Source organism: Liolophura sinensis, chromosome 4, assembly GCF_032854445.1.
Source record: "Liolophura sinensis isolate JHLJ2023 chromosome 4, CUHK_Ljap_v2, whole genome shotgun sequence".
Taxonomy (NCBI): domain Eukaryota; kingdom Metazoa; phylum Mollusca; class Polyplacophora; order Chitonida; family Chitonidae; genus Liolophura; species Liolophura sinensis.
This window is the reverse complement of record NC_088298.1, coordinates 20124472-20149023: the sequence shown is the minus strand read 5'-3', so window position 1 is coordinate 20149023 and position 24552 is coordinate 20124472. Positions and strand designations below refer to the sequence as shown.

The following is a 24552-nucleotide window of genomic DNA, read 5'->3' as shown; positions in this document are numbered from 1 at the left end:
AAATATGCGTACTTGGTAGCTAGAAAATGAGCTGTGAAATTATATTGAGGAATCTAAAGTACTAAAATCGGTTACTTTGTTGGGAGTAGAGGGTGATCCGCTATGATTTTAGTATTTTGTATGAACTCTGTGCATGAAAGATTGAAAAAGCAACCTCGATGGATGCAGGTTCGCGGTCTACTATGGTTGTCATAGATACAAGTTTAGCCCGAGAGTTGCGTAAATATGTCCATGACAAATGAATATGCACACGTCATTATTATACACTGTTCACATTAAACACTTCATTGTAATAATAATGAACCAAATAAATCATATAAATAGCATAATACATGGCTTTAAATGCCCAAAATACGTATTTGTGGCTATTCTTTTGGATAACGCTTGTTGTTTACAAATGGCAGACACGGACGCTTCGGAGAAAGGAGATAAGAACCAATCGAAGGATGGAGATGAAAAGACATGTGAATCTTGTGAGGAAACGGAGAGGAGTGAAAGCAAGAATCCATCTACTTTAGAACAGTTTATCATGGACAATTACGCGCAACAGAAGGTAATAATGTTAGGTCCGGTGGAGTAGTGCTCGTATTCACACCGCATGCAGGCACCAAATCTTGTGTCTCATGTGAAAGTACATACCTGCACAAATATACATTCTTAGGGCAAAATTTTGATCAGTCCAGCTTGGATGACTCCAAACATCTGAGTGCACTTTATTTAAAAACCTCTTGCAGTTGCCGTGATAGTTTGTCAAGGCGTTTGAGAAAGTAATTAAACATCAAAACCCGTCTCCATGGCCTGAACTTCGCTGACACTTATGTTCCTTATCTTTTCGGCTGTCGATTTATGGCAAGCACAACATCGATTCTCTTGTTCTGCCAGCCTCGACATATTTAACAAGGCAGGTAAGTGCATCAAGTTTTTTAAATGGAGCGGGAACTGATGGTAGTTTGGGGATGTCAGTGCAACATTTTGCGGACACTTATATGAATTATTATACCTCGTGAATATTCATAAAGCTGTCTTGATATGTTATTGGTCAATCCAAGTTCTGTGATGGGTCATTATTTTTTTCTCTAACTGACCCACCCTTCATACATAATCCATTGCTCACATCAGATCCGTGATCAGTACATTTTATCTGACATCAGCATTACGCGAGGTCCGAAGAAAATATTTCATTCAGTTTCATGGACAGGTACTGAATTAAGTTTGATTACTTCATTGTGTTCATTTCATAGTCTTCAGGATCTATATTGCACACCACAGGCAGGCTTCCTAGCTCTACTTGAAACCGACAAGCCTAATTTTAGGCTGGTTTACAGATTCGAGTTTACAAACTCTGCACATCATGTGTAACTTGGAGGTAATGGAGACCCAGGAAAAGCCTGGCGTTTTGGATGGAATTAAAGTTGGTATAGTAAAACACTTATTACCTTGTAGCTTAGTCAGTGCTATGAATCCTGGACCCTCGGCCAGACTGTAAAGCTGACCTGACCCCTGCCAAGTTGACCTGACCCCTTGATTCAGCCACAAGTTAATAAGCATATACTACTAGGAAAAATGGCTACTGTTTGTTTATTTACCTTAGACCTTTTTCTTGTGAAATTAGGCTTGTACTTTGTGTTTCAGAGCGAAGGTAGGCATGACGCAACAGCCGATATTGACGATGACAGAACAGCCAACTTTTACGCCCGTGCAATAGGTGAAAGCAGAAGGTAAAACATCCACAAGAAACTTACAATACATTGTAGATGTCCTCCCATGTCTGCTTTACTGTTGAACCTAAGAGCCTACATGTAAGTCAGCACTTATATGCGCAAATTGTCATATATAGCCAGTTGGCCATTAGCCAAAAAGGTCTTGATTTGGGCACAGCTGTAAATCCATAGGACCACTCCATTTCCACACACATACCATGTGAGTGAGTACAAACACAAGCCTGAAAGTAGGTATCTAACATTTTTGAAAACACCCCTTTGGAGAAAGTGGTATAACCCATATTGTTCAAGTCCAGATTATATAATATTTGACCAATATTGCTTTTTCCTTGGGAGAAGTATCCTTGATCAAATGTTATATAACATTGACCATGGTCATTACGTGATTTCAGGCTTGTAAACACCAAGTCAATCAACATGAAACTTTGTGGACTTGTTGTTATTCTGTTCTTTAATTTCTTATTTTTTTTTCTTTATTTTGTACGTGCAGGATGTGTCAGGAAGTGGAAAAGTCGAGAGAGAAACTGGAAAAGCTTCATTCTGAGCTTGGTGCAGACAAATTAGCAGCATGGAGAACTGAGCATGCTGCTGAAGTCCTGCTGCCAGAGGAAGCTGAGAAAATAGCCATGGCTGAACAGATCTATGCTTGAAAGAATAGGGTACATAAAAATGTACTTTGAGAAAGCTCATCAAAAACCATGCTAGAAAAGAAGTTTTAGGAATTTTGAAAATGGTTGATTTTACGGGTGCCTGTTACGATCATGCGCTTTCATGTGAAATCAAGTGACACCATAAGAAGTTTTTTTATTTGAAAACATATTGTTACATAGACTCTAAGTGTTGTTAATACAGTACTTTAATATGTAAATCTACTTGAAATGAAGAAGTTTAGGAGGCCTCCGTGGCCGAGGGGGATAGCACACAAGCATAGCCAATGACCCAGGAACCTCTCACCAATGCGGTCGCTGTGAGTTGAAGTCCAGCTCATGCTGACCTCCTCTCCAGCTGTAAATGGGAAGGTCTGCCAGCACCCTGCAGATGTCGTGAGTTTCCTTCCACCATAATATTCGCAGCCGTCGTACAAGCGAAATATTCTTGAATACAGTGTAAAACACCAATGAAATAAATAAATAAATAAGAAGTTAAAGAAATTTGAGACTGAACAGACCAGAAAGAGTATGCCATATGTCATCACTTGAGTGCACACAGAAATTTTTGCTTCGCAACAGGCCACCATAGAATCAAATATTGATTTTTTTTTTTTTTTTTTGATTGGTGTTTTACGCCGTACTCAAGAATATTTCACTTATACGACGGCGGCCAGCATTATGGTGGGTGGAAACCGGGCAGAGCCCGGGGGAAACCCACGACCATCCGCAGGTTGCTGACAGACCTTCTCACGTACGGCCGGAGAGGAAGCCAGCATGAGCTGGACTTGAACTCACAGCGGAATCAAATATTGAAGAGGATCAGATCAAAATCATTGTTACAAAAAAAACCCCCCAAAAAACAAAAGCCATTTTCTTGGACAGTATTTGCTGGCCTTTCTTTTAATGTTATCTTTATATTTAAACTATACTATTCTCTTAGAAAAAGACACAGTTCAAACTAAAACGGCTTATTGACACCATTTTCATGGGTACATGCATGTGCTTTCAGGTTTGAGGTTACACAATTTCCAGAAAGCATGCAGGGTCATTTGTACTGAACACAGAACGGACAGTGATAAGTGAATTGTTTTACCTCTGTACACACATAGTAAGCATTATAATAGTCAGAGAATCGCCCATCACCTCAAGCGGATATTTTTCTGGATGTGCCTGGTAAAATGCTGTGAAATCATATACAAAGTATGAAGGTATCATTAGATCTAACATTACCTTTTTTTTTTGACATCTGCATAAACGCTGGCATGCTGTTGGAGCTGAAAAGGTCTGACAGTGATGCTTATTTGCTATTCAAGCATTTTTACATCTGCATGAACGCTGGCATGCTACTGGAGCTAAGAAGGTCTGTCACTGATGCTTATTTGCTATTCAAGCATTTTCACATCTGCATGAACACTGGTATGCTATTGGAGCTAAGAAGGTCTGACACTGATGCTTATTTGCTATTCAAGCATTGTCACATCTGCATGAACGCTGGCATGCTATTGGAGCTAAGAAGGTCTGTCACTGATGCTTATTTGCTATTCAAGCATTTTTACATCTGCATGAACGCTGGCATGCTATTGGAGCTAAGAAGGTCTGTCACTGATGCTTATTTGCTATTCAAGCATTTTCACATCTGCATGAACACTGGCATGCTATTGGAGCTAAGAAGGTCTGACACTGATGCTTATTTGCTATTCAAGCATTGTCACATCTGCATGAACGCTGGCATGCTATTAGAGTTGAAAAGGTCTGACACTGATGCTTATTTGCTATTCAAGCATTTTTACATCTGCATGAGCGCTGGCATGCTATTGGAGCTAAGAAGGTCTGACACTGATGCTTATTTGCTATTCAAGCATTTTCACATCTGCATGAACACTGGTATGCTATTGGAGCTAAGAAGGTCTGACACTGATGCTTATTTGCTATTCAAGCATTTTCACATCTGCATGAACACTGGCATGCTATTGGAGCTAAGAAGGTCTGACACTGATGCTTATTTGCTATTCAAGCATTTTCACATCTGCATGAACACTGGCATGCTACTGGAGCTAAGAAGGTCTGTCACTGATGCGTATTTGCTATTCAAGCATTTTCACATCTGCATGAACACTGGCATGCTATTGGAGCTAAGAAGGTCTGTCACTGATGCTTATTTGCTATTCAAGCATTTTCACATCTGCATAAACGCTGGCATGCTATTGGAGCTAAGAAGGTCTGTCACTGATGCTTATTTGCTATTCAAGCATTTTCACATCTGCATGAACACTGGTATGGTATTGGAGCTAAGAAGGTCTGACACTGATGCTTATTTGCTATTCAAGCATTGTCACATCTGCATGAACGCTGGCATGCTATTGGAGCTAAGAAGGTCTGACACTGATGCTTATTTGCTATTCAAGCATTTTTACATCTGCATGAACGCTGGCATGCTATTGGAGCTAAGAAGGTCTGTCACTGATGCTTATTTGCTATTCAAGCATTTTCACATCTGCATGAACACTGGCATGCTATTGGAGCTAAGAAGGTCTGACACTGATGCTTATTTGCTATTCAAGCATTGTCACATCTGCATGAACGCTGGCATGCTATTAGAGCTGAAAAGGTCTGACACTGATGCTTATTTGCTATTCAAGCATTTTTACATCTGCATGAGCGCTGGCATGCTATTGGAGCTAAGAAGGCCTGACACTGATGCTTATTTGCTATTCAAGCATTTTCACATCTGCATGAACACTGGTATGCTATTGGAGCTAAGAAGGTCTGACACTGATGCTTATTTGCTATTCAAGCATTTTCACATCTGCATGAACACTGGCATGCTATTGGAGCTAAGAAGGTCTGTCACTGATGCTTATTTGCTATTCAAGCATTTTCACATCTGCATGAACACTGGCATGCTATTGGAGCTAAGAAGGTCTGACACTGATGCTTATTTGCTATTCAAGCATTTTCACATCTGCATGAACATTGGCATGCTACTGGAGCTAAGAAGGTCTGTCACTGATGCTTATTTGCTATTCAAGCATTTTTACATCTGCATGAACGCTGTCATGCTATTGGAGCTAAGAAGGTCTGACACTGATACTTATTTGCACCAAGAATTGCACCATTGTTCTGTCATGAATGGATGAATGTGCATCAGTGTATGTGCTCGATTACAAAAACCTGTGATACTTCATTAGGGTTTGCAGTTACTTATATTTTTCATGGAATACTCGACATGCTTTTATTTTGATCATTTGAGAACTTTGTATTTTTTTGTGAATAAAGAGTTTTATAAACCACGTGTATGAAACAGTTCAGTCCTCTGCTTATGGTTAATACATGCTTGGACGGCCGGTCAAAGTGAGTGAGCAAGTGACTGGGGTTTAACGTCGTGCTCAACAATTTTTAAGTCATATGACGAAGGAATCCTTAGGGTGTATGTAATGTGCCTCCTTGTTTCAAGACGGATTTCCACCGCTCTTTTATCTAGTGCTGCTTCACCGAGACAACTTACTGAAGGCAAGTAAGCCGCCCCGCCCGAGCCATTATACTGATACAGGTCAACCAGTCGTTGCACAATCCCTTCCATGCTGAATGCCAAGTGAGGAAGCCACAACTTCCTCTTTTAAAGTCATAGATGTGACTCAACCAAGCCAGTCGAGGTAATGTTTTCCTAATCCAAGTGCGTTCCATTTGTTTGTTATATTTTTTTTTTGGTGTTATTGATACCATACTCTACAATCTTTTACTTTTATGATTATGGTTAGATTTTATGGTTGGTGGAAAATAGAGCAGGCGAAGTACCTGACAAATCTCCCGACAAAGTTGCAGCTAATGCAGCTAGAAATGGATTCAAACAAACAGTCTTATTGGCCTAACATTTACTGTGCATCAGAGCTTTATCAGTCTAAGCCAGGAAGGACCCTTGTGTCTATAACAACTCGGACCCAATCCACTCTCTTCAGAGTATCAGTCACTTAGCATTGCCACAGTGCAGCACCATCGTCAACACCAGACAGGACACCCACCCCTTCACAGTATACCAAACTGCTGCATTTCTCTATGCCATCATACACTTTGCAGTCATCGTTCATGATGCTGACACCAGACAGGACACCCACCCATTCACAGTATACCGAACTGTTGCATTTCTCTATGCCATCATCCACTTTGCATTGCCACAGACATCGTTCATGACTTTGCAGTCATCGTTCATGATGCTGACACCAGACAGGACACCCACCCCTTCACAGTATACCAAACTGCTGCATTTCTCTATGCCATCATACGTTTTGCATTGCCACAGTCATTGTTCATGCCATTGACACCAGACAGGACACCTACCCCTTCACAGTATACTAAACTGCTGCATTTCTCTATGCCATCATACACTTTGCAGTCATCGTTCATGATGATTACACCAGACAGGACACCCACCCCTTCAAGGTATACCAAACTACTGCATTTCTCTATGCCATCATCCACTTTGCATTGCCACAGACATCGTTCATGACTTTGCAGTCATCGTTCATGATGCTGACACCAGACAGGACACCCACCCCTTCACAGTATACCAAACTGCTGCATTTCTCTATGCCATCATACGTTTTGCATTGCCACAGTCATCGTTCATGCCGTTGACACCAGGCAGGACACCTACCCCTTCACAGTATACTAAACTGCATTTCTCTATGCCATCATACACTTTGCAGTCATCGTTCATGATGATTACACCAGACAGGACACCCACCCCTTCACGGTATACCAAACTACTGCATTTCTCTATGCCATCATACACTTTGCATTGCCACAGTCATCGTTCATGATGCCGACACCAGACAGGACACCTACCCCTTCACGGTATACCAAACTGCTGCATTTCTCTATGCCATCATACACTTTGCAGTCATCGTTCATGATGCTGACACAAGACAGGACACCTACCCCTTCACAGTATACCAAACTGCTGCATTTCTCTATGCCATCATACACTTTGCATTGCCACAGTCATCGTTCATGATGCTGACACCAGATAGGACACCTACCCCTTCAAGGTATACCAAACTGCTGCATTTCTCTATGCCATCATACACTTTGCATTGCAACAGTCATCGTTCATGATGCTGACACCAGACGGGAAATTTTTTGAATTGTTAAGTACAAAGTTAAACCCAAAGCACTCACTCAAACATTGCAATAATAAGGGAGATTTCAGTCTGGCTTTGTTCAGGTAACTACATCTGATGATGGAAACAAGCATACCTTTTTCATTTCACAAGACATTTATTCTTCACTTATACATTAAAGCACCTTACTCCTGAAATATTCAGTTTAAGGCCGGAATTTTTGTACAAAAATAAGGAACATCATTTTGAGAACATTAATGTTAAATACCCATGCCAAGATCCTGAAGCCATTTTAGATGCAAGCCAAAATTTCTATCATAAAATTTTGTATGTTTCTTTCTGTTATATTAGCTGAAATTTCTTTAACAACATTTTACTCAGAATTTACGTTGTCATGCAATATTTTGGTCGTAAGAAATTCTGACTTAAGTCTAAGATCGCGTCATGATCCCCGGGCCCATACGATAGAATGTGGATATAGTGAACCTTTTCACTACCAAACAATGCAAATAACACAAATAACAAATTTGCATTGATTTTCAAGTACAACATGAAATTCAACATTTGCTGCAATTACCTCCTCTAAAATCAGGATAATATGTGCAGTGGAGGTTTAAGTAACAGTGCACTGTTAAGTACACTTAATACTTAAAAATCAGTGTCCTGGTACAATCCCCTCCCCCCAAAAATAAGCAGTTTTCATTAAAAATTTTCCACTTGTCAGCCCACAAGCCATTTCCTGAAATATATGGATTATGCCCTGATAACCAAAGTTGGAAGTTTTATGTGAATATGTTTTTCAGGTACTTTGGTAATGGATAGACCATCATTTTCTGCTAACAAAATTTAAAACTAAATCACTAATGTCACTATGAAACTTCAGTTTTTTGTTGTTGTAGAAGTTTGTCCATATTTTCAAAGCTGATCTATTGGGGGACTCTGTGACAGAGCATGCCAGTCTGGCGCAATGGCCTAGAAGCCTCTAACCAATACAGTCCCCGTGAGTTCAAGTCCAGCTCATGCTAACTTCCTCTCCGGCTGTACGTGGGAAGGTCTGTCAGCAATTGGCGGATGGTTGTGGTTTCCCGCCGGGCTCTGCCCAGTTTCCTCCCACCTTAATGCTGGCAGCTGTCGTATAAGTGAAATATTCTTGAGTACGGCGTAAAACACAAATCCAATAAATAAATAAATATTGCTGCTCAAACCTTCATGTTGTTTTTTTTAACCTTATTAATACATTTAAAGTTTCATTTTAAATTAATTCGAAGAGAGGTAACTTGGTACAGTTTTTAACGCAGTCAATGAGCAACTCTCATACCCAATTCTATCCAACATGAAACACACGCACAGTTTAAATGTCATGTTCTTGATTAAGAACTCTGTTTTCCATAAAATGACAACATTTCTTAGAAGTAATTTCTGACATTTAGTAAGTCCTAACTCTCAATAAAACGACAATTTAGAAAATGACAACATTTCTTAAAGGGAATTTCTGACATTTAACAAGTCCTGGGTCTGTATAAAATGACAACACTTCTTTAGGAGGATTTCTGGCATTCAACAAGTCCTGTGTATGTATAGAATGACAATTTAGAAAATGACAACATTTCTTTTAAATGATTACTGCATAAAACAATAATGGCAACTATGATTTCTTCAGGCAACTATGATTTCTTCAGGCAACTATGATTTCTTCAGGCAACTATGATTTCTTCAGGCGAAATTCATGACGTTTTGTTACGAAGGAGGGCATTATGCCACTTCTGCGTCTCTCTCAATGCCCACAAATTTCAGCTGCTCTGTCGGTCCATACCTGAAGAAACAATCCAAAATTACACTTGAGAGAAAAGTTTTGCATAAAAATGGATTTCACTTATAACCATGAGATAATATTTCCTAACATTTGCTTGCAATTAGTTTCATACAGCAGTACGTCTTCATATGGACCTTATGCCTCTACATTTTTGCATACGAAAGAGCAACTTTCAGCAAAATTTATACACATTTTTAATTTGATTTTGGAGACAAAGCCATATTGGTTGGATTATCCAGTGTTCGGGCTATACAAAAAGTATAGTTTTATCAGTCAACACAGCACAATGCCTTCAGAATGTGCTTGAATAAATGCCTTGCAAACATGCGAAAAGGCTGAAGAATGACAGTTTTTTAGCATGTGACAACCTTCATTTGTTTTCCTTCATTTATCTAATCCAAACTGTTTGCATCATCATTCTGAAAATGAATTCCACATGTCTACTTTCAGCGATTATAAACAAGTTTTCATGTGATTTCTAAAGTTTTCACTAAATAGTTCCTCCATTTTTTTTTTTTCAACACAGGATGACATTGTCGTTTATCCACTTAAATCATTGGATGTAGCAATACTGACAATTTTCTCAACATTTCAGAATGTAATTTTTAGCTTACAAATGGAATTAAACAATTACATATGTTCTGAATGAAAAAACAAAACCAAAAACACATCCTTGTTCATGTTTTACTCAATCTTTCCATCAGAATTTGATAGTGTCTCAACTTTTACCTGTAATCAAAAAATAGCTCTTCCCCAGCTTGGATTGGTCGTTTGGCAAATATTCCGATGCGATGATCTCCATTAACCATCATGACTTTGGCGTAACAGTTCGGGTTCACGGAGTGGTTGGCAAAGCGAATTTTGTTTCCCTTTCTTGTGGCGTCAACAACAAAATCTGTAATGAAAATTTCACTGATGTAATTATTTGTTTAAAGGATGTCAAAAAATTGTGGTTTATACAAAACCAGACAGTCTTTGGAGTGGAGAAAACTGGAGAAGGCCTACCCAGCAAAATGACCACCCTTACATAAGAAATAATGCCAGTACAAGATTTTGGTTTGCATTTCTTGTGGCGAATTTAGTTCCCCTTTCTTGTGGCGTCAACAACAAAATTTGTATTCAAATTTTCACTGATTTATTTACTTATTTGAATCATGTTAAAAACTTTGCACATTGTATGACAGCGGTCAGTCTTTGGAGTGGAGAAATTTGGGGTTGGCCTAACCCTTTGTACCTAAAAAGGCCACCCTTTGTACGTTTACAAGAAACAAAAGCAGTACATTTATTATATTTTATATGAAATGAAATACTATTAGTCTGAATTAGGAAAAGACTTGCAATACTTTTCCTAATACATAAAAAACATAAAACTTTTAATACATAAAAACCACCCCTAAATCACCAAAGGGGCACAGTAGCAAAGTTCCAGCAAGTAAATGTTTGGAAATATTATCTCAAGGGTATAAGTGAAATCAATTTTTGTGCAAAACGGAAATGAATTTTTCATCAATCATACAATCAGATTTAAGGGTGATGAAAACTGAAGTGCCTGTAGTAAACCCACTGGCCTTCAGCAAGTTCCTGACGAACTTTCACACATGTGATGTACAGATATGCAAACCATCATCCTCGAGACTGCACCGTGCCGACTGCTTATTCTTTTCAAGGTCTCACAAGCAGTGAGTGTCAAAGATCAGTTTTTATTACCTGTAAATCTTCAACCTTACCAACCACCACAGCACTCTTATCAGTAGAATTTATGCATACAATTATTATGAAAATGATGCCAAAATTGATGTTTGTGTCATTAAAAGGTTCAGAAAACTGTGCAAATTATTTCTAAGAATCCCGTAACTCTCTCAGACAGTTTCAAAAATACAGAGGTGGTGGAAAGGACTGAAGAATTAGGGCAGTTATCGATACTGCCCCCAGCAGCCCAGCAATGCTGTAGCAATTTAGCAATTTTGCACCAATGTTACACAAATATACATCCATACATCGATATTGGTAAATTAAACATGTTGGAGTTTTAATTTATAAACTGTAGTATGGAAACTCTGAAATCTCCCTCGCCTCTTTAATAAAGAGATTCAGAATTGTGTATATTATTCTTTTTTGTTGCATATCACACTTTTTGGTGTATGTAAGTACTACTTTAACAGGTGGTACACAAACACTGTAATGCTATAGTAGAAAATAATGTGTTTTAACAGCAATTTGGACTACTTTCTGTAGTAATGTTAGTCCTTAAGAATCTCCCATTCTGTATTGATCGTTTTTAAAATAACATATTCACATGTGTAAACCTCTACATTCTATCTCCGTGTCTCAGCCTGCGAGAGCCTTGTGTATGTATATATGCCTCCAGTTTTACAAACGTACCCAACAATTTGTCAGTCATATGACGACAGGGAGTCATAAAGTGTGCGTACATATACTGTGTCTTCTTGTGTCGGGGCAAGTCTTAGTTCTGCCACCACAGAAGTATCATGCCGAAGACGCCAGATATGACACCTCACCCAGCTACATGTACATTATACCGACCCCAGGTCAATCAGTCTTATTTCCTTCCTCAGACCTCTCAGGCATCTTATATTTATTTATTTGATTGATGTTTTACGCCGTACTCAAGAATATTTCACTTATACGATGATGGCCAGCATTATGGTGGGAAGGAAACGGGGCAGCACCCAGGGAAACCCAGAACCCAGAGACTGTTGCTTGCAGACTTTCCCACGTATAGCCGGAAAGGAAAGCCAGCATGAGCTGGACTTGAACTCACAGCGACTGCAATGGGGAGAGGCTCACGGGTCATTACACCGCACCGCATTTATATTTTTTCAAGTGAAATTTTAGGTCACTGAAGTTGAAATCTCACTTACCGTTATTCAAATTAAAGAGGAAACTACACATGTACTTGTCGTAGACTTTCCCGCGCCTGTCAGCCTCATCCTGGGATATTATCTGTTCCATTTCAGAAAAGAAAACTGTACATATAGTACCGAATATATTGCTGCATTTGTGCTTTTTTTTTCATACCTAAAGTTTTTAATCTGTTATAGTTATAATTTATAACTTTATAAAAAAAAACAGACAAAAAGATTATTAATTATTCTAATAGCTTGATAATGTTTTCCGCCAATATTATAATATTTAACGTATAAAATGCTGATTTACCTCCCCGCAATATTCTGATATAAACTCATTCTTTTCTGCTGAAGTTTTCAAAAAAATTCCCCAGCCAGCCACTTCTGAAGGGGCCAGCAAAAGGTGCTGCAAGAAAGAAAAGTCATCAAATATTATCACTGAATACAATATCTGCTGAAGACACATTATAACTGGACAGAAAAATATCCCCTTAATCTACATAGCATCATGGGGCCTACGTGGCTCAGTTGGTTAGCGCGCTAACACAGCGTAATTACCCAGAAGTCTCCCACCAATGCGGTCGCTGTGAGTTCAAGCCTAGTTCATGCTGGCTTCCTCTCCAGCCGTAAGTGGGAAGGTCTGCCAGCAGCCTGCGGATGGTCGTGGGTTCCCCCGGGCTCTGTCCAGTTTCCTCCCACCATAATGCTGGCCGCCGTCGTATAAGTGAAACATTCTTGAGTATGGCGTAAAAAAACCAATCAAATAAATAAATAAATACATAGCATCATATTTTATTAGCTACCTTATCCTTTCCCTTAATACAATCTCTAGTTTTCAGATTTACATTTTAGTTTTACGCTAAATGGAATTTGATTGATTGGTGTTTTATGCCATAGTCAAGATTATTTCACTTATATGACAGTGGCCAGCATTATGGTGGGTGGAAACCGGGCACAGCCCGGGGGAAACCCACGACCATCCGCAGGTTGCTGGAAGACCTTCCCACTTACGGCCCTAAATGGAATTTGTACAAATTTTTTAAACAGACTGAGTACAAACTAGACTGCAAAAGTGAGGTTACCTCTAAATCTAAGTAGTAGATGTACAACACTAGACTATACATTCCATTCTAAAAGTGAAAATATCTTGCTTGTGTTTTTAAACAACAATGAAATAAATTTATTTCTTGACTGATTTGTGGTTAACGCAATGCTCAAGAGTTTTTCGCTTATTTGAGAGCGATCAGGTTTATGGGTGGAGGAAACTAGAGTGTGCAGCGTAAAGCATTGACCTTCACAAAGCAAAAGGCAACGAAAGATGGATTTGAACCTATGACCTCATTGTCCAATGGCCTGATAGTTGCAAGAAGCCAGCCATTCAGGGAGGGCACAGTCTAAACTAATAGTTCTAGAAACACAAAGCAGCACATTACCTTCCTCAGTCCCCTCTGAACGCTGACATTTTTACAAGATATTTTGGTAGTGTCAAACTGATCTGAAAATACGCATAAAACACATGAAAATGATTTCAGTACTAATCTGTGCTTGAAAATTTCTACTTAAAGAGTCTGAAAATGAATAAGAGTCTGAAAGTGTAGTGCTTTCTTGAACACACATTATATGTAAAGCTGGAAAAGGGCTACTATTACAGGATTGCAAAACATTTCTCTATTTTTGTTGTTCTTTATTTATTTCGTTTAGATCATAAACATACAAGATATTTTCTTACACAACTTTTATTCAACATTCAACTTTTATAGACGATGGGAGAAACCAAATAATTCACATTTACGTACAGTAGTTTCATTTAAAAATGCAGATTTACCTGCTCCACAAGTCTGGCAGAGATCTGGGTCACATTCTCTAACGGCCAGGAAACATGGACACTGCTTGGTGTTACACTGAGCTTTACAACGACAACCTGGGAATCGGTTCTGACCTGGAAAACCAAAATATGGAAAATGTCAAAGTCCATCGAGTACTAAATGACATATCTAATCATCAATTTCTCTATTTATTCGTTTGGTGTTTTACGCCGTCCTCAAGAATCTATCATTCATCAATGTAAATTAAAAAAAAAAAAAATTGGCCGTTAAGAGATTGAATTAAAACCACTTATACTTGGTCAGCACTACAACAGTTCTTTGAATAGCATTGCACTTACAGATAGCATTAAACACCAGTAATCCCACCAGCACTATACTAGTATTCTCTCTGGCACCTCATAAGCAATCTCAGGAGCACTACATTACTACTTTCAGGGGCATTACACCAGTAATCTCACTGACACCACACTGGTAATCTCACTGACACCACACTGGTAATCTCACTGACACCACACTGGTAATCTCACTGACACCACACTGGTAATCTCACTGACACCACACTGGTAATCTCACTGACACCACACTGGTAATCTCACTGACACCACACTGGTAATCTCACTGACACCACACTGGTAATCTCACTGACACCACACTGGTAATCTCACTGACACTACACTGGTAATCTCACTGACACCACACTGGTAATCTCACTGACACCACACTGGTAATCTCACTGACACCACACTGGTAATCTCACTGACACTACACTGGTAATCTCACTGACACTACACTGGTAATCTCACTGACACTACACCAGTAATCTCACTGACACTACACTGGTAATCTAACTACACACACTACACAAGCAGCTGGCATTACAACAGTTCTATCACTACACCCACAGCTTGCACTACATGTAGTCAGATAACTGGCACTACATTTACAGGTAGTACTACACTTAGTTCGCACTACACCAGTAACATCACTCAAACTACACTCACATATGGCACTACACTTTACCACCAAAAATAGTAAAGTAGTCTCAAAGCCACTGCACAAAACCCTGGCACAATGTTTTGCAAGAGGTTATTTGTAGGAAATGAGCAATGGAGAAAAGGAAGTTTCTGAAGGAAAGAGGTGTGATTTGTGCCTTTACAACAGGGTGGGATGCAGATCAGTAAATCAATGTCGACAATGGTTGCATGATACAGGAAAGAGGTGTGATTTGTGCCTTTACAACAGGGTGGGATGCAGATCAGTAAATCAATGTCGACAATGGTTGCATGATACAGGAAAGAGGTGTGATTTGTGCCTTTACAACAGGGTGGGATGCAGATCAGTAAATCAATGTCGACAATGGTTGCATGATACAGGAAAGAGGTGTGATTTGTGCCTTTACAACAGGGTGGGATGCAGATCAGTAAATCAATGTCGACAATGGTTGCATGATACAGGAAAGAGGTGTGATTTGTGCCTTTACAACAGGGTGGGATGCAGATCAGTAAATCAATGTCGACAATGGTTGCATGATACAGGAAAGAGGTGTGATTTGTGCCTTTACAACAGGGTGGGATGCAGATCAGTAAATCAATGTCGACAATGGTTGCATGATACAGGAAAGAGGTGTGATTTGTGCCTTTACAACAGGGTGGGATGCAGATCAGTAAATCAATGTCGACAATGGTTGCATGATACAGGAAAGAGGTGTGATTTGTGCCTTTACAACAGGGTGGGATGCAGATCAGTAAACAAATGTTGACAATGGTTGCATGATACAGGAAAGAGGTGTGATTTGTGCCTTTACAACAGGGTGGGATGCAGATCAGTAAATCAAAGTCGACAATGGTTGCATGATACAGTTGGTCTGGTTTTACCTTAAACAACAAAAGAGTTCCACTAAGAAAATTACCGTATTAGCACTACACGCAGTCAGCACTACACCACCACTGACAACTGGCACTACACTTACAACTGGCACTACACCAGTACTCTCGCTCAGTGGGTTAGCGGGCTAGCGCAGCGTAATGACCCAGGAGCCTTTCACCAATGTAGTCACTGTGAGTTCAAGTCCAGCTCATGCTGGCTTCCTCTCCAGCCGTAAGTGGGAAGTTCTGCCAGCAACTTCTGGATGGTCGTGGGATTCCCCCGAGCTGTGCCCGGTTTCTTCCTACCATAATGCTGGCCGCCGTCGTATAAGTGAAATATTCTTGAGTACGGCATAAAACATCAATCAAATAAATAAATAAACCAGTGCTCTCCCTGGCACTATACTTACAGTCAGAACTACACCACCACTCACAACTGGCACTACACCAGTACCCTCACTGGCACTATACTTAGTCGGGCATTACACCACCACTCACAAGTAGCACTACACTTACAATTGGCACTCTCATTGGCACTTTATTTACAGTCAGCACTACACCACCACTGACAACTGGCACTACACTTACAATCGGTACTCTCATTGGCACTTTACTTACAGTCAGCACTACACCACCACTCACAACTAGCACCACATTTACAGTCGGCACTACATCGGTACTCTCACTGGCACTATACTTACAGTCGGCACTACACTGGCAGAATTTCTCGCAGAAGTTCTGTGCCATGATACAGGGACAGGTCTCGTCACAACGTTGGCCGGGGTGGTCACATGGTTGATAATTGTACACAGGATTGGACGAACTGTCTTTCTTCAGTTGAATCTTTCTACAATGCATGGACCAAAGCCTGCCAGAAAATACCCAACAAACAACAACGTCATCAATTAAAACACACAAATCTGACAGAGTTAGTTTACTTGTTTTGATTGCTGTTTTATACCGAACTCAAGAATTTTTTACTTATATGATGGAAGTCAGCTTTTCATGGATGAAATATAACCTGACACGCCTTGAGTAAAAAAAAAAATCTTATTTATTTATTATTATTATTTATTTGATTGGTGTTTTACACCGTACTCAAGATTATTTCACTTCTACGACGATGGCCATTGTTATGGTGAGGGGAAACCTGGCAGAGCCTGGGGGAAACCCACGACCATCCGCAGGATGTTGGCAGAACCCACTCGCTCACGGAACCAGTGACCTTCACCATGTACCTGATCTGAAAAACCACCTGGCCAAAAGTCGCAGCCAAGACGACTAGTTAGTATGTTCAGTGATTTGCTCAATATTTCATACCCTGTGTAAGAATTTTTCTCTAACTGTAATGCTTCAACCTTTTCTAATGTTTTCAACATGTTTATTCACGCATATTTTGAAGGTATTTTTAGGTGTGGACTGATAAAACTATACTTTTTCTGTGGTCCAGAAATTGGCCAATCCAACCAAATGTAGTTTTTTTCTCCAAAATCAAATTAAAAATGTGCATAAATTGCACTGAAAGTTACTTTTTCATATGCAAAAAGGTTGAGGAATTAGGGTGTATGACTGCTATCAGATTCATGGGTAAAGAAAACCAGAGCACCAGAGAAACCAGTACTAAGCCACTGACCTTCAGCCACTGACCTTCAGCATGTACCTTGACACAGCTCCTCACTTAAAGCCGCAGCCAAAACAAGGAGTTAGTTGGTTGAGTGATTTGATTGTGTTTCCTGTGATAATCAGGAGTTTTTCACTCGCAAAATGACGATGGTCAAGCCTTTGTCAGGAAGGAAAACACGACTGCATAGATGAGCTTAGAGCTCCTTCTCAGGTACCTGACAGACAGCCTAACTGAAAGCCACGGCATAAACCTGCACAAATTTGATAGTTATTTACTTCGGCATTGTGTGATAGCATTCTTGGTCTTTCAGCATGAAAAATTAACCCTAAAGAGATCTTGTTAAAGTGTTTGTAAACCCCACAATAAACCAACATTCTGTTTTTTTTTTTTTTTTCTTGGACCTCAATACACCCTTATTAAGATCAATAGACAGGGGCTTCATAACCAGCTACCTGCAGCCTGTACCTCATGTAGAAAATGGAGCAGGTAGCTGCCTACTTTGACCACTGTCGCTATTTTGTATCATTTAATTTTCCAACAGGTGCCTGGCTACTTTTCCAAGTTATCCTTTCGTTTAAAAATACTATGAAAGCTGGGAACACTAACAGACCTCCCAGAATTGGGCAAAATGATAAACTTATTCACGGGTAAAATTTTAGGTCAAGTAAAATATTAAATTGAAAAAAAGATTTGTGATAATAAACTTTTATGTTACTGTAATTCTTCAACCTTTTCGCACATGTGCAAGGTGTTTATTGAAGCATATTCCGAAGGCAACATTTTTGGGTGTACATCGATAAAATTATATTTTATACTTTTTGTGAGGCCCTGAAATTGGCTTATGCAACCAATGTAGTCAAAACTGTCCACAATCAAATTAAAGTCTAATTAAATCTAATCATAAATGTGCATAAATTGCACTGAAAGTTGCTCTTTCATATGCGAAAAGGCTGAGGAATTAGGGGGGTATATATAATTTCTTCTGAATTACGGCTAATTACTGGAAAAACCACAGTTAAAACCAGCCAGAAATATAACTAGCACTCAATCCAGCAGACTACAGACAAAAGTCAAAATACAAGAATCATTTAAAAGACAACAGTCACTAGTGACTGACCAACACAGTATAAATCTGCATGCGAAAATAAGCATGATGTCAATGAGATAATGTTCACAATCATTTCCCATTTCTCTCGGAATTCATGTCCAGAAATATGGATGAGAAATGACAATCTCTGTAACATAATAGAACTCATGACACGATATTAATTATCACCTTAATTGGACAATAATATATTTTCTGATCTAATTTTCAATTAGGTGGTTCGAAAATGAAAATGAATTTTTGCACCAACACTTTCAGTATGCCAATAGGGCACTTTAAAGGTGTTGCCCATTGATCATGATTGGTTGGTTTTACGGTGACTCAAATCCTGCTATTACGCAATCCGTTTGTCTTCGTACCATAACGTCGCAAATTACAGTAAAACAGATAGTAAGATGTAAAAATGGCGAGAGTCAACAAACGCAAGAGATTGTCACTGTATGACTAACGGAATTATGAAGTGAGTTGACTCAGTGGTGTTCTCAGGTTACAAAATAGCGGTTGAAATTAAGCTGATTAGAGCTCTCATTCACACACCTACATCTCAAATTATTGTGTTTTTTTCTTATTTTGCATCGTAACCGAACTACTAATTACTAATTTACTAATTAGTAAATAATCAATATAGCCATTGCACTACGCCCCCCATCTTCTTTAAGCAATCAAAATCGTTGTGTGATACCCTTGAAGGGATACAGAATCGACTCTGATTGGCTCACAGTGGAAATAGGGTTTCCTGGGTTAAACTACGCAGCCTTGGTCATGCTTGATTACATCTGCCATACCTAAAATTCAGGGTAGGCCAAATATCTACTGGACTTGCCTATCTCCCACACTAACCAATCAGAATTGATCTCTTTAAGTAACTCTGGCCTAATCTGTGTAATCTATTGTTTATTTCTGTCTTTACAGAGATGTTTAATGGGCAAACTTGTAAAGTGTTGCTCTTGCACTGCAAGAAAACAAAAAGAATTTCACTGAGAAAAAGTAGTCCATATTGACTTATTTATTGACAATATTCGCTCATCTGGCAATCTCTGCGTGCAATGAACCAAATCTTAAAATCACCACAAAAATTTCTCAGTTAAATCATACATTAGCATTTTTCCCGTATTTGTTGTCAATATGTTGGCTTAAAAATGAAAATATGTCTTAGTTTCCCCAAAACTTTCTTAGCTGACTTCAAGAGGAAAAAAAAAACAGATATTCTCTACAAAAGTCTTAAGATAATGTGAAATCCAACGACGACATAGCAGTCAGGACAACATCACATTACAGTCTTGTAGATGCCTTTTCTTTCCTATTTATTTATTTATTTATTTTTTTTCATTTTGAGGTTTCCTTATGCATGTAATGAAGAAGTAGGATGCGATGAGATATACAGGATGTATTTGGCAATGAAATAGCACGTCACTAACAAACAAACCAAGAATTCTGTCAACTGACACAGGACTATGTGACAAAACAAGGCATGACACACAACATACACTTGTCACAAAGTCTATCAAAACTTTCAACTTAAATAAGATACAAAAAAAAAAGAACAGAGTTTGAGTGTAGGGAGGGGGAAAAAGAAAGACTTAACAACTGTTAGAATCATCTCCATTTTTGAGTTAGCAGTTTGGGCTACAACACATGTAGTTCGGACATTTTAGTGATTTCAAAGATGAACAAATTGTCTGTATATGCAAATTAGTATATGGTAAACAGAAACTAGTGATATCCAGATGCACTAACTCGCAGTTATAGAGACTGGGACTTCGGCTCGTATTCCAATTGTGTCAGCATGATGTATTTAGGCATTTGTGATCTAATCATCAATCAGTATTTAAATATTTCATGTACACAAATCCATGAATCTCAAACAACTGTTTCACAAAAAAAAACAAAAAAAAAAACAGAACCAAAAAAAAAAAAAAACTTCATACAAAAATAGAATCGTTTCTCAAACGTCAATAAAATAACAACCAATCAAACTGCCTGAAAAACAGATCGTAGCTACATCAACACATGCAGTGGCGGCCATGACAGTCAACAGCTCAGGCAGTGATTGATGGATGATGTAAAATCACCTTAGCAACCTACCTTTTACCCGTCCCTTGTGAGGACAGGCTTATGCTGTTGTTGTTGTACAAACGAGGAAAGCAAAGTTCATAAACACACGATTAGTGCTGACAGATTTCACCCAGTTTTTGTTTGTGAAACCGCTTTTTAAGTCTACCCTTAGTGAGTAGTAAACTTCACTTCATTTTAATCAGAGTTGGACACTTTTGAATTTTAAGTGAAACTTTTGAGTCACTTTGAAAAAATAGGGAACAAATACCTGGTTTTCATCAAGATTGAAATCACTGAATTCTTCAAAAGTTTAAATTCAAATGGAAGAAGAGCTTGAAGCAAACCCAGTGATTATCTTTGTTAATTTCTACAGGTTGTCCGCAAATCATCACCGCCTCAACCTATAAAACTTAAATTAGCTTGACAAACCCTACCCTCTCTCCAGGCCTGTATTTAAATAAAGTACCACTGACACAGTTCTCAGAATACGAAAATACATGTATATGAATTAAAACTAGCAGAACGCAATATATATTGTTTTTGTTATTGTTAAAGGAGCTTCTTGTAATGGGTTTACTTGTGTCATGAAATGTGACATTTGCTACAACCTTCTAAAAGCTGTGACATCACAATACATGTGATCAGATCAACAGCACAAAATAATTTCAATTTCTGAGACTTGATTACAAAGTAAAGGCGTTCAATTTGTCATACTACTCTTTAAAGGGAATAGCTTCTAAAAATCAAAGTAGGCCACTTAGAACTACATGTATGCATAAATATACTTTCATTTAATTCTTTAGATTTTTGTGAAGAGACGTTCAAACATATGAATTCTAAGGTGAGCTTTATGGACCATACAATAAGTGTTTGGGAAATCTGACATCACAGGAAGTTTTTCCAACTCTAACCACAACAATGAATGTTGGAATACCTCCTTATTACTCCTGAGTAAAGGATTACAGAAATAATGTTCCCAAAAATTCCCTTCTTCTGGTGAATATCAGGCAAAAAAGGTGATGTGATGTCAGAGTTCTTACATACCATCAGTATGGCCCATATAAAGCCCACCATAGTATTCAAATATCTGAATGCCCCTGAACAAAAAATCTGAAACAATAACTGAAAGTATTTCTATGCACAGCATTCAGCTGAACCTTACTGCATATTTTAACTTTCTTTTACCGTAAACACTTGATGTCAACTTAAATCAGATGTGTAATTATACATGTATTATCACATATGTCACTTCAATATATGACGAAATAAAAAAAAAATTGTTTCTAAGCTACTGTAACTGTGAAAATATTCCCCCCTCATACCTGTGTTTTTTCTTCTTCTTTCTGGGTGGAGTTTGGGTGCGGTCTTCCTTAAGCTCGGGCATGTGGGTAGCTTCCTTCAGGGCAAAGTCATATACCTGTACAGACAAACACAGTGTCAATATACATGTGACTGCTGCGGCGGCCTAATGGTTAGAGCATCCGCCTCGAAGTCGCGAGACCCCAGGATAAAACCCTGGTCCGGTCATACCAAAGACTTTGAAAATGGTACTTGCAGTTGCCTCGCTTGGCGCACTGCAGTGAGAGGTGAGAGCAGGGAAACATAACTGGTTGGCCTGGTGTCAGTAAAATGTGACTGGGTGGGGCGCATGTCTGGTGTGCGTATAATGTGACAGGGTGGGGGGTCATGTATGGTTGGCCTGGTGTCAGTAAAATGTGACTGGGTGGGGCACATGTCTGGTGTGCGTATAATCTGATAGGGTGGGGTGTCATGTCTGGTGTCTTCGCCATGGTAGTTCAGTAGTGGCAGCAGTTTGGCGGCATGGACTCACCCAGCCACAAGAAGACACAATACATGTAACACACGCCTAATGACACCTTGTCGTCATATGACTGGAAAATTGTTAAGTACGACGTCAAACCCCAGGCATACATATATGTACCTACTATAATGGCCTTAATTTTTGGCATGTTCTTTCTTCACCAGAATCTAAAATTCATTTTCTTGACATTCAATTTGCGGAAATCCTCCAGAAGCTAATATAAATCTAACACTACAACGCAGATGCCCTAACTTCTTCAATGAGGGTCTCAATAGCTATAAATTTAAACACAAAATCACCATGTAGGCCTTTATTTTCGGCATTTTCTTTTTTCAGCAGAATCTAAAATTCATTTTCTTGACATTCAATTTGCGGAAATCCTCCAGAAGCTAATATAAATCTAACACTACAACGCAGATGCCCTAACTTCTTCAATGAGGGTCTCAATAGCTATAAATGTAAACACAAAATCACCATGTAGGCCTTTATTTTCAGCATTTTCTTTTTTCAGCAGAATCTAAAATTCATTTTCTTGACATTCAATTTGCGGAAATCCTCCAGAAGCTAATATAAATCTAACACTACAACGCAGATGCCCTAACTTCTTCAATGAGGGTCTCAATAGCTATAAATTTAAACACAAAATCACCATGTAGGCCTTTATTTTCGGCATTTTCTTTTTTCAGCAGAATCTAAAATTCATTTTCTTGACATTCAATTTGCGGAAATCCTCCAGAAGCTAATATAAATCTAACACTACAACGCAGATGCCCTAACTTCTTCAATGAGGGTCTCAATAGCTATAAATGTAAACACAAAATCACCATGTAGGCCTTTATTTTCAGCATTTTCTTTTTTCAGCAGAATCTAAAATTCATTTTCTTGACATTCAATTTGCGGAAATCCTCCAGAAGCTAATATAAATCTAACACTACAACGCAGATGCCCTAACTTCTTCAATGAGGGTCTCAATAGCTATAAATTTAAACACAAAATCACCATGTAGGCCTTTATTTTCGGCATTTTCTTTTTTCAGCAGAATCTAAAATTCACATCGTCTTATTCAACATGTGGAAATCTATGAGAAGCTGATGTAAATCTAACACTACAAAACACTTGCCTTAACTTCTCCAATGAGGGTCTTGATACCCTAATTCCTCAACCTTTTTGCATATGAAAGAGCAACTTTCAGTGAGACAATGCACCTTTTTCATTTGCTTTCAGACAAAACTACAAAGGTTTGGTTAATCAATTAACACAATTGCACAAAGAGTAAAATTTTATCAGTCTATGCAGAATGATGTTCTCAGAATATGCTTGAGTGAATGAGTGATTGAGTGCTTGGGGTTTAACGTTGTACTTAACAATTTTTCAGTCATATGATGGCGTCGGAGTCCTTATAGTGCATGTAATGTACCTCCTTGTTGCAGGACGGATTTCCATCGCTCTTTTATCTAGTGCTGCTTCACTGAGACGACTTAACGAAGGCAAGTAAGCCGCCCCGCCCAAGCCATTTTACTGATACGGGTTAACCAGTCATTGGGCTTTCCCCTTCATGCTGAACGCCAAGCGAGGAAGTTACAACTTCCTGTTTTTAATGTCTTAGGTGTGACTCGATCCAGGACTGACCCTGGATCTACCGCTCCCGAAACAGAAACTCTACCAACTGGGCTATAAGGGCCGGTTGAATATGCTTGAATAAACACACTGCAAACATGTGAATAGGTCAAAGAACTACAGTACATATAAATGTAAACAGATTTTAGGGGTTGAATGTTCATAATTTTAACAACATGAAACAATGTTTAGTCAGGTAAAGCAAAGTCAAGATGAGAATTGGATTCTCATCAAAGAATAATCCTTCTGCATCAATACTCATCTCCATGGAATTATCAAAAAAAAAAAAAAAAAAGGGTCATAACTTTTCAAATTAGCGCCTAGAAACCTTACATTTTGCTTCTGCATGTGCAGTTTCCTGGACACTTCCAAAATTTGGGCATATCATGTCAAGTTTCTTTATAGTTCACATGAAAACAGGCAATTATATTTATTTATCTGATTAGTGGTTTAGGCCGCACTCAAGAACA

At 38.8% G+C, this 24552-nt stretch overlaps 2 protein-coding genes across 2 annotated transcripts in view; one reads left to right on the top strand and one right to left on the bottom strand.

The window, feature by feature from the left end:
• Nucleotides 1–397: 397 nt before the first annotated feature.
• Nucleotides 398–2470, top strand: LOC135464948 (uncharacterized). The gene is made up of 3 exons (XM_064742538.1): nt 398–553; nt 1633–1718; nt 2212–2470. Exons 1-3 carry the CDS (start codon nt 398–400, stop codon nt 2369–2371), a joined length of 402 nt encoding a protein of 133 aa, XP_064598608.1. The 3' UTR covers nt 2372–2470.
• Nucleotides 2471–7636: 5166 nt separating this feature from the next.
• LOC135464656 (histone-lysine N-methyltransferase EZH2-like) overlaps nt 7637–24552 on the bottom strand; it is a 31373-nt gene continuing 14457 nt past the window's right edge. Inside the window, exons 11-18 of the mRNA XM_064742139.1 lie at nt 21966–22060; nt 16561–16727; nt 13994–14107; nt 13602–13663; nt 12479–12574; nt 12184–12265; nt 10031–10196; nt 7637–9301 (exon numbers count right to left, since the gene is read on the bottom strand). Of these exons, the coding sequence (XP_064598209.1) occupies nt 9241–9301; nt 10031–10196; nt 12184–12265; nt 12479–12574; nt 13602–13663; nt 13994–14107; nt 16561–16727; nt 21966–22060 (843 nt within the window). The 3' untranslated portion in view covers nt 7637–9240. The remainder of the gene's footprint in view (nt 9302–10030; nt 10197–12183; nt 12266–12478; nt 12575–13601; nt 13664–13993; nt 14108–16560; nt 16728–21965; nt 22061–24552) is intronic.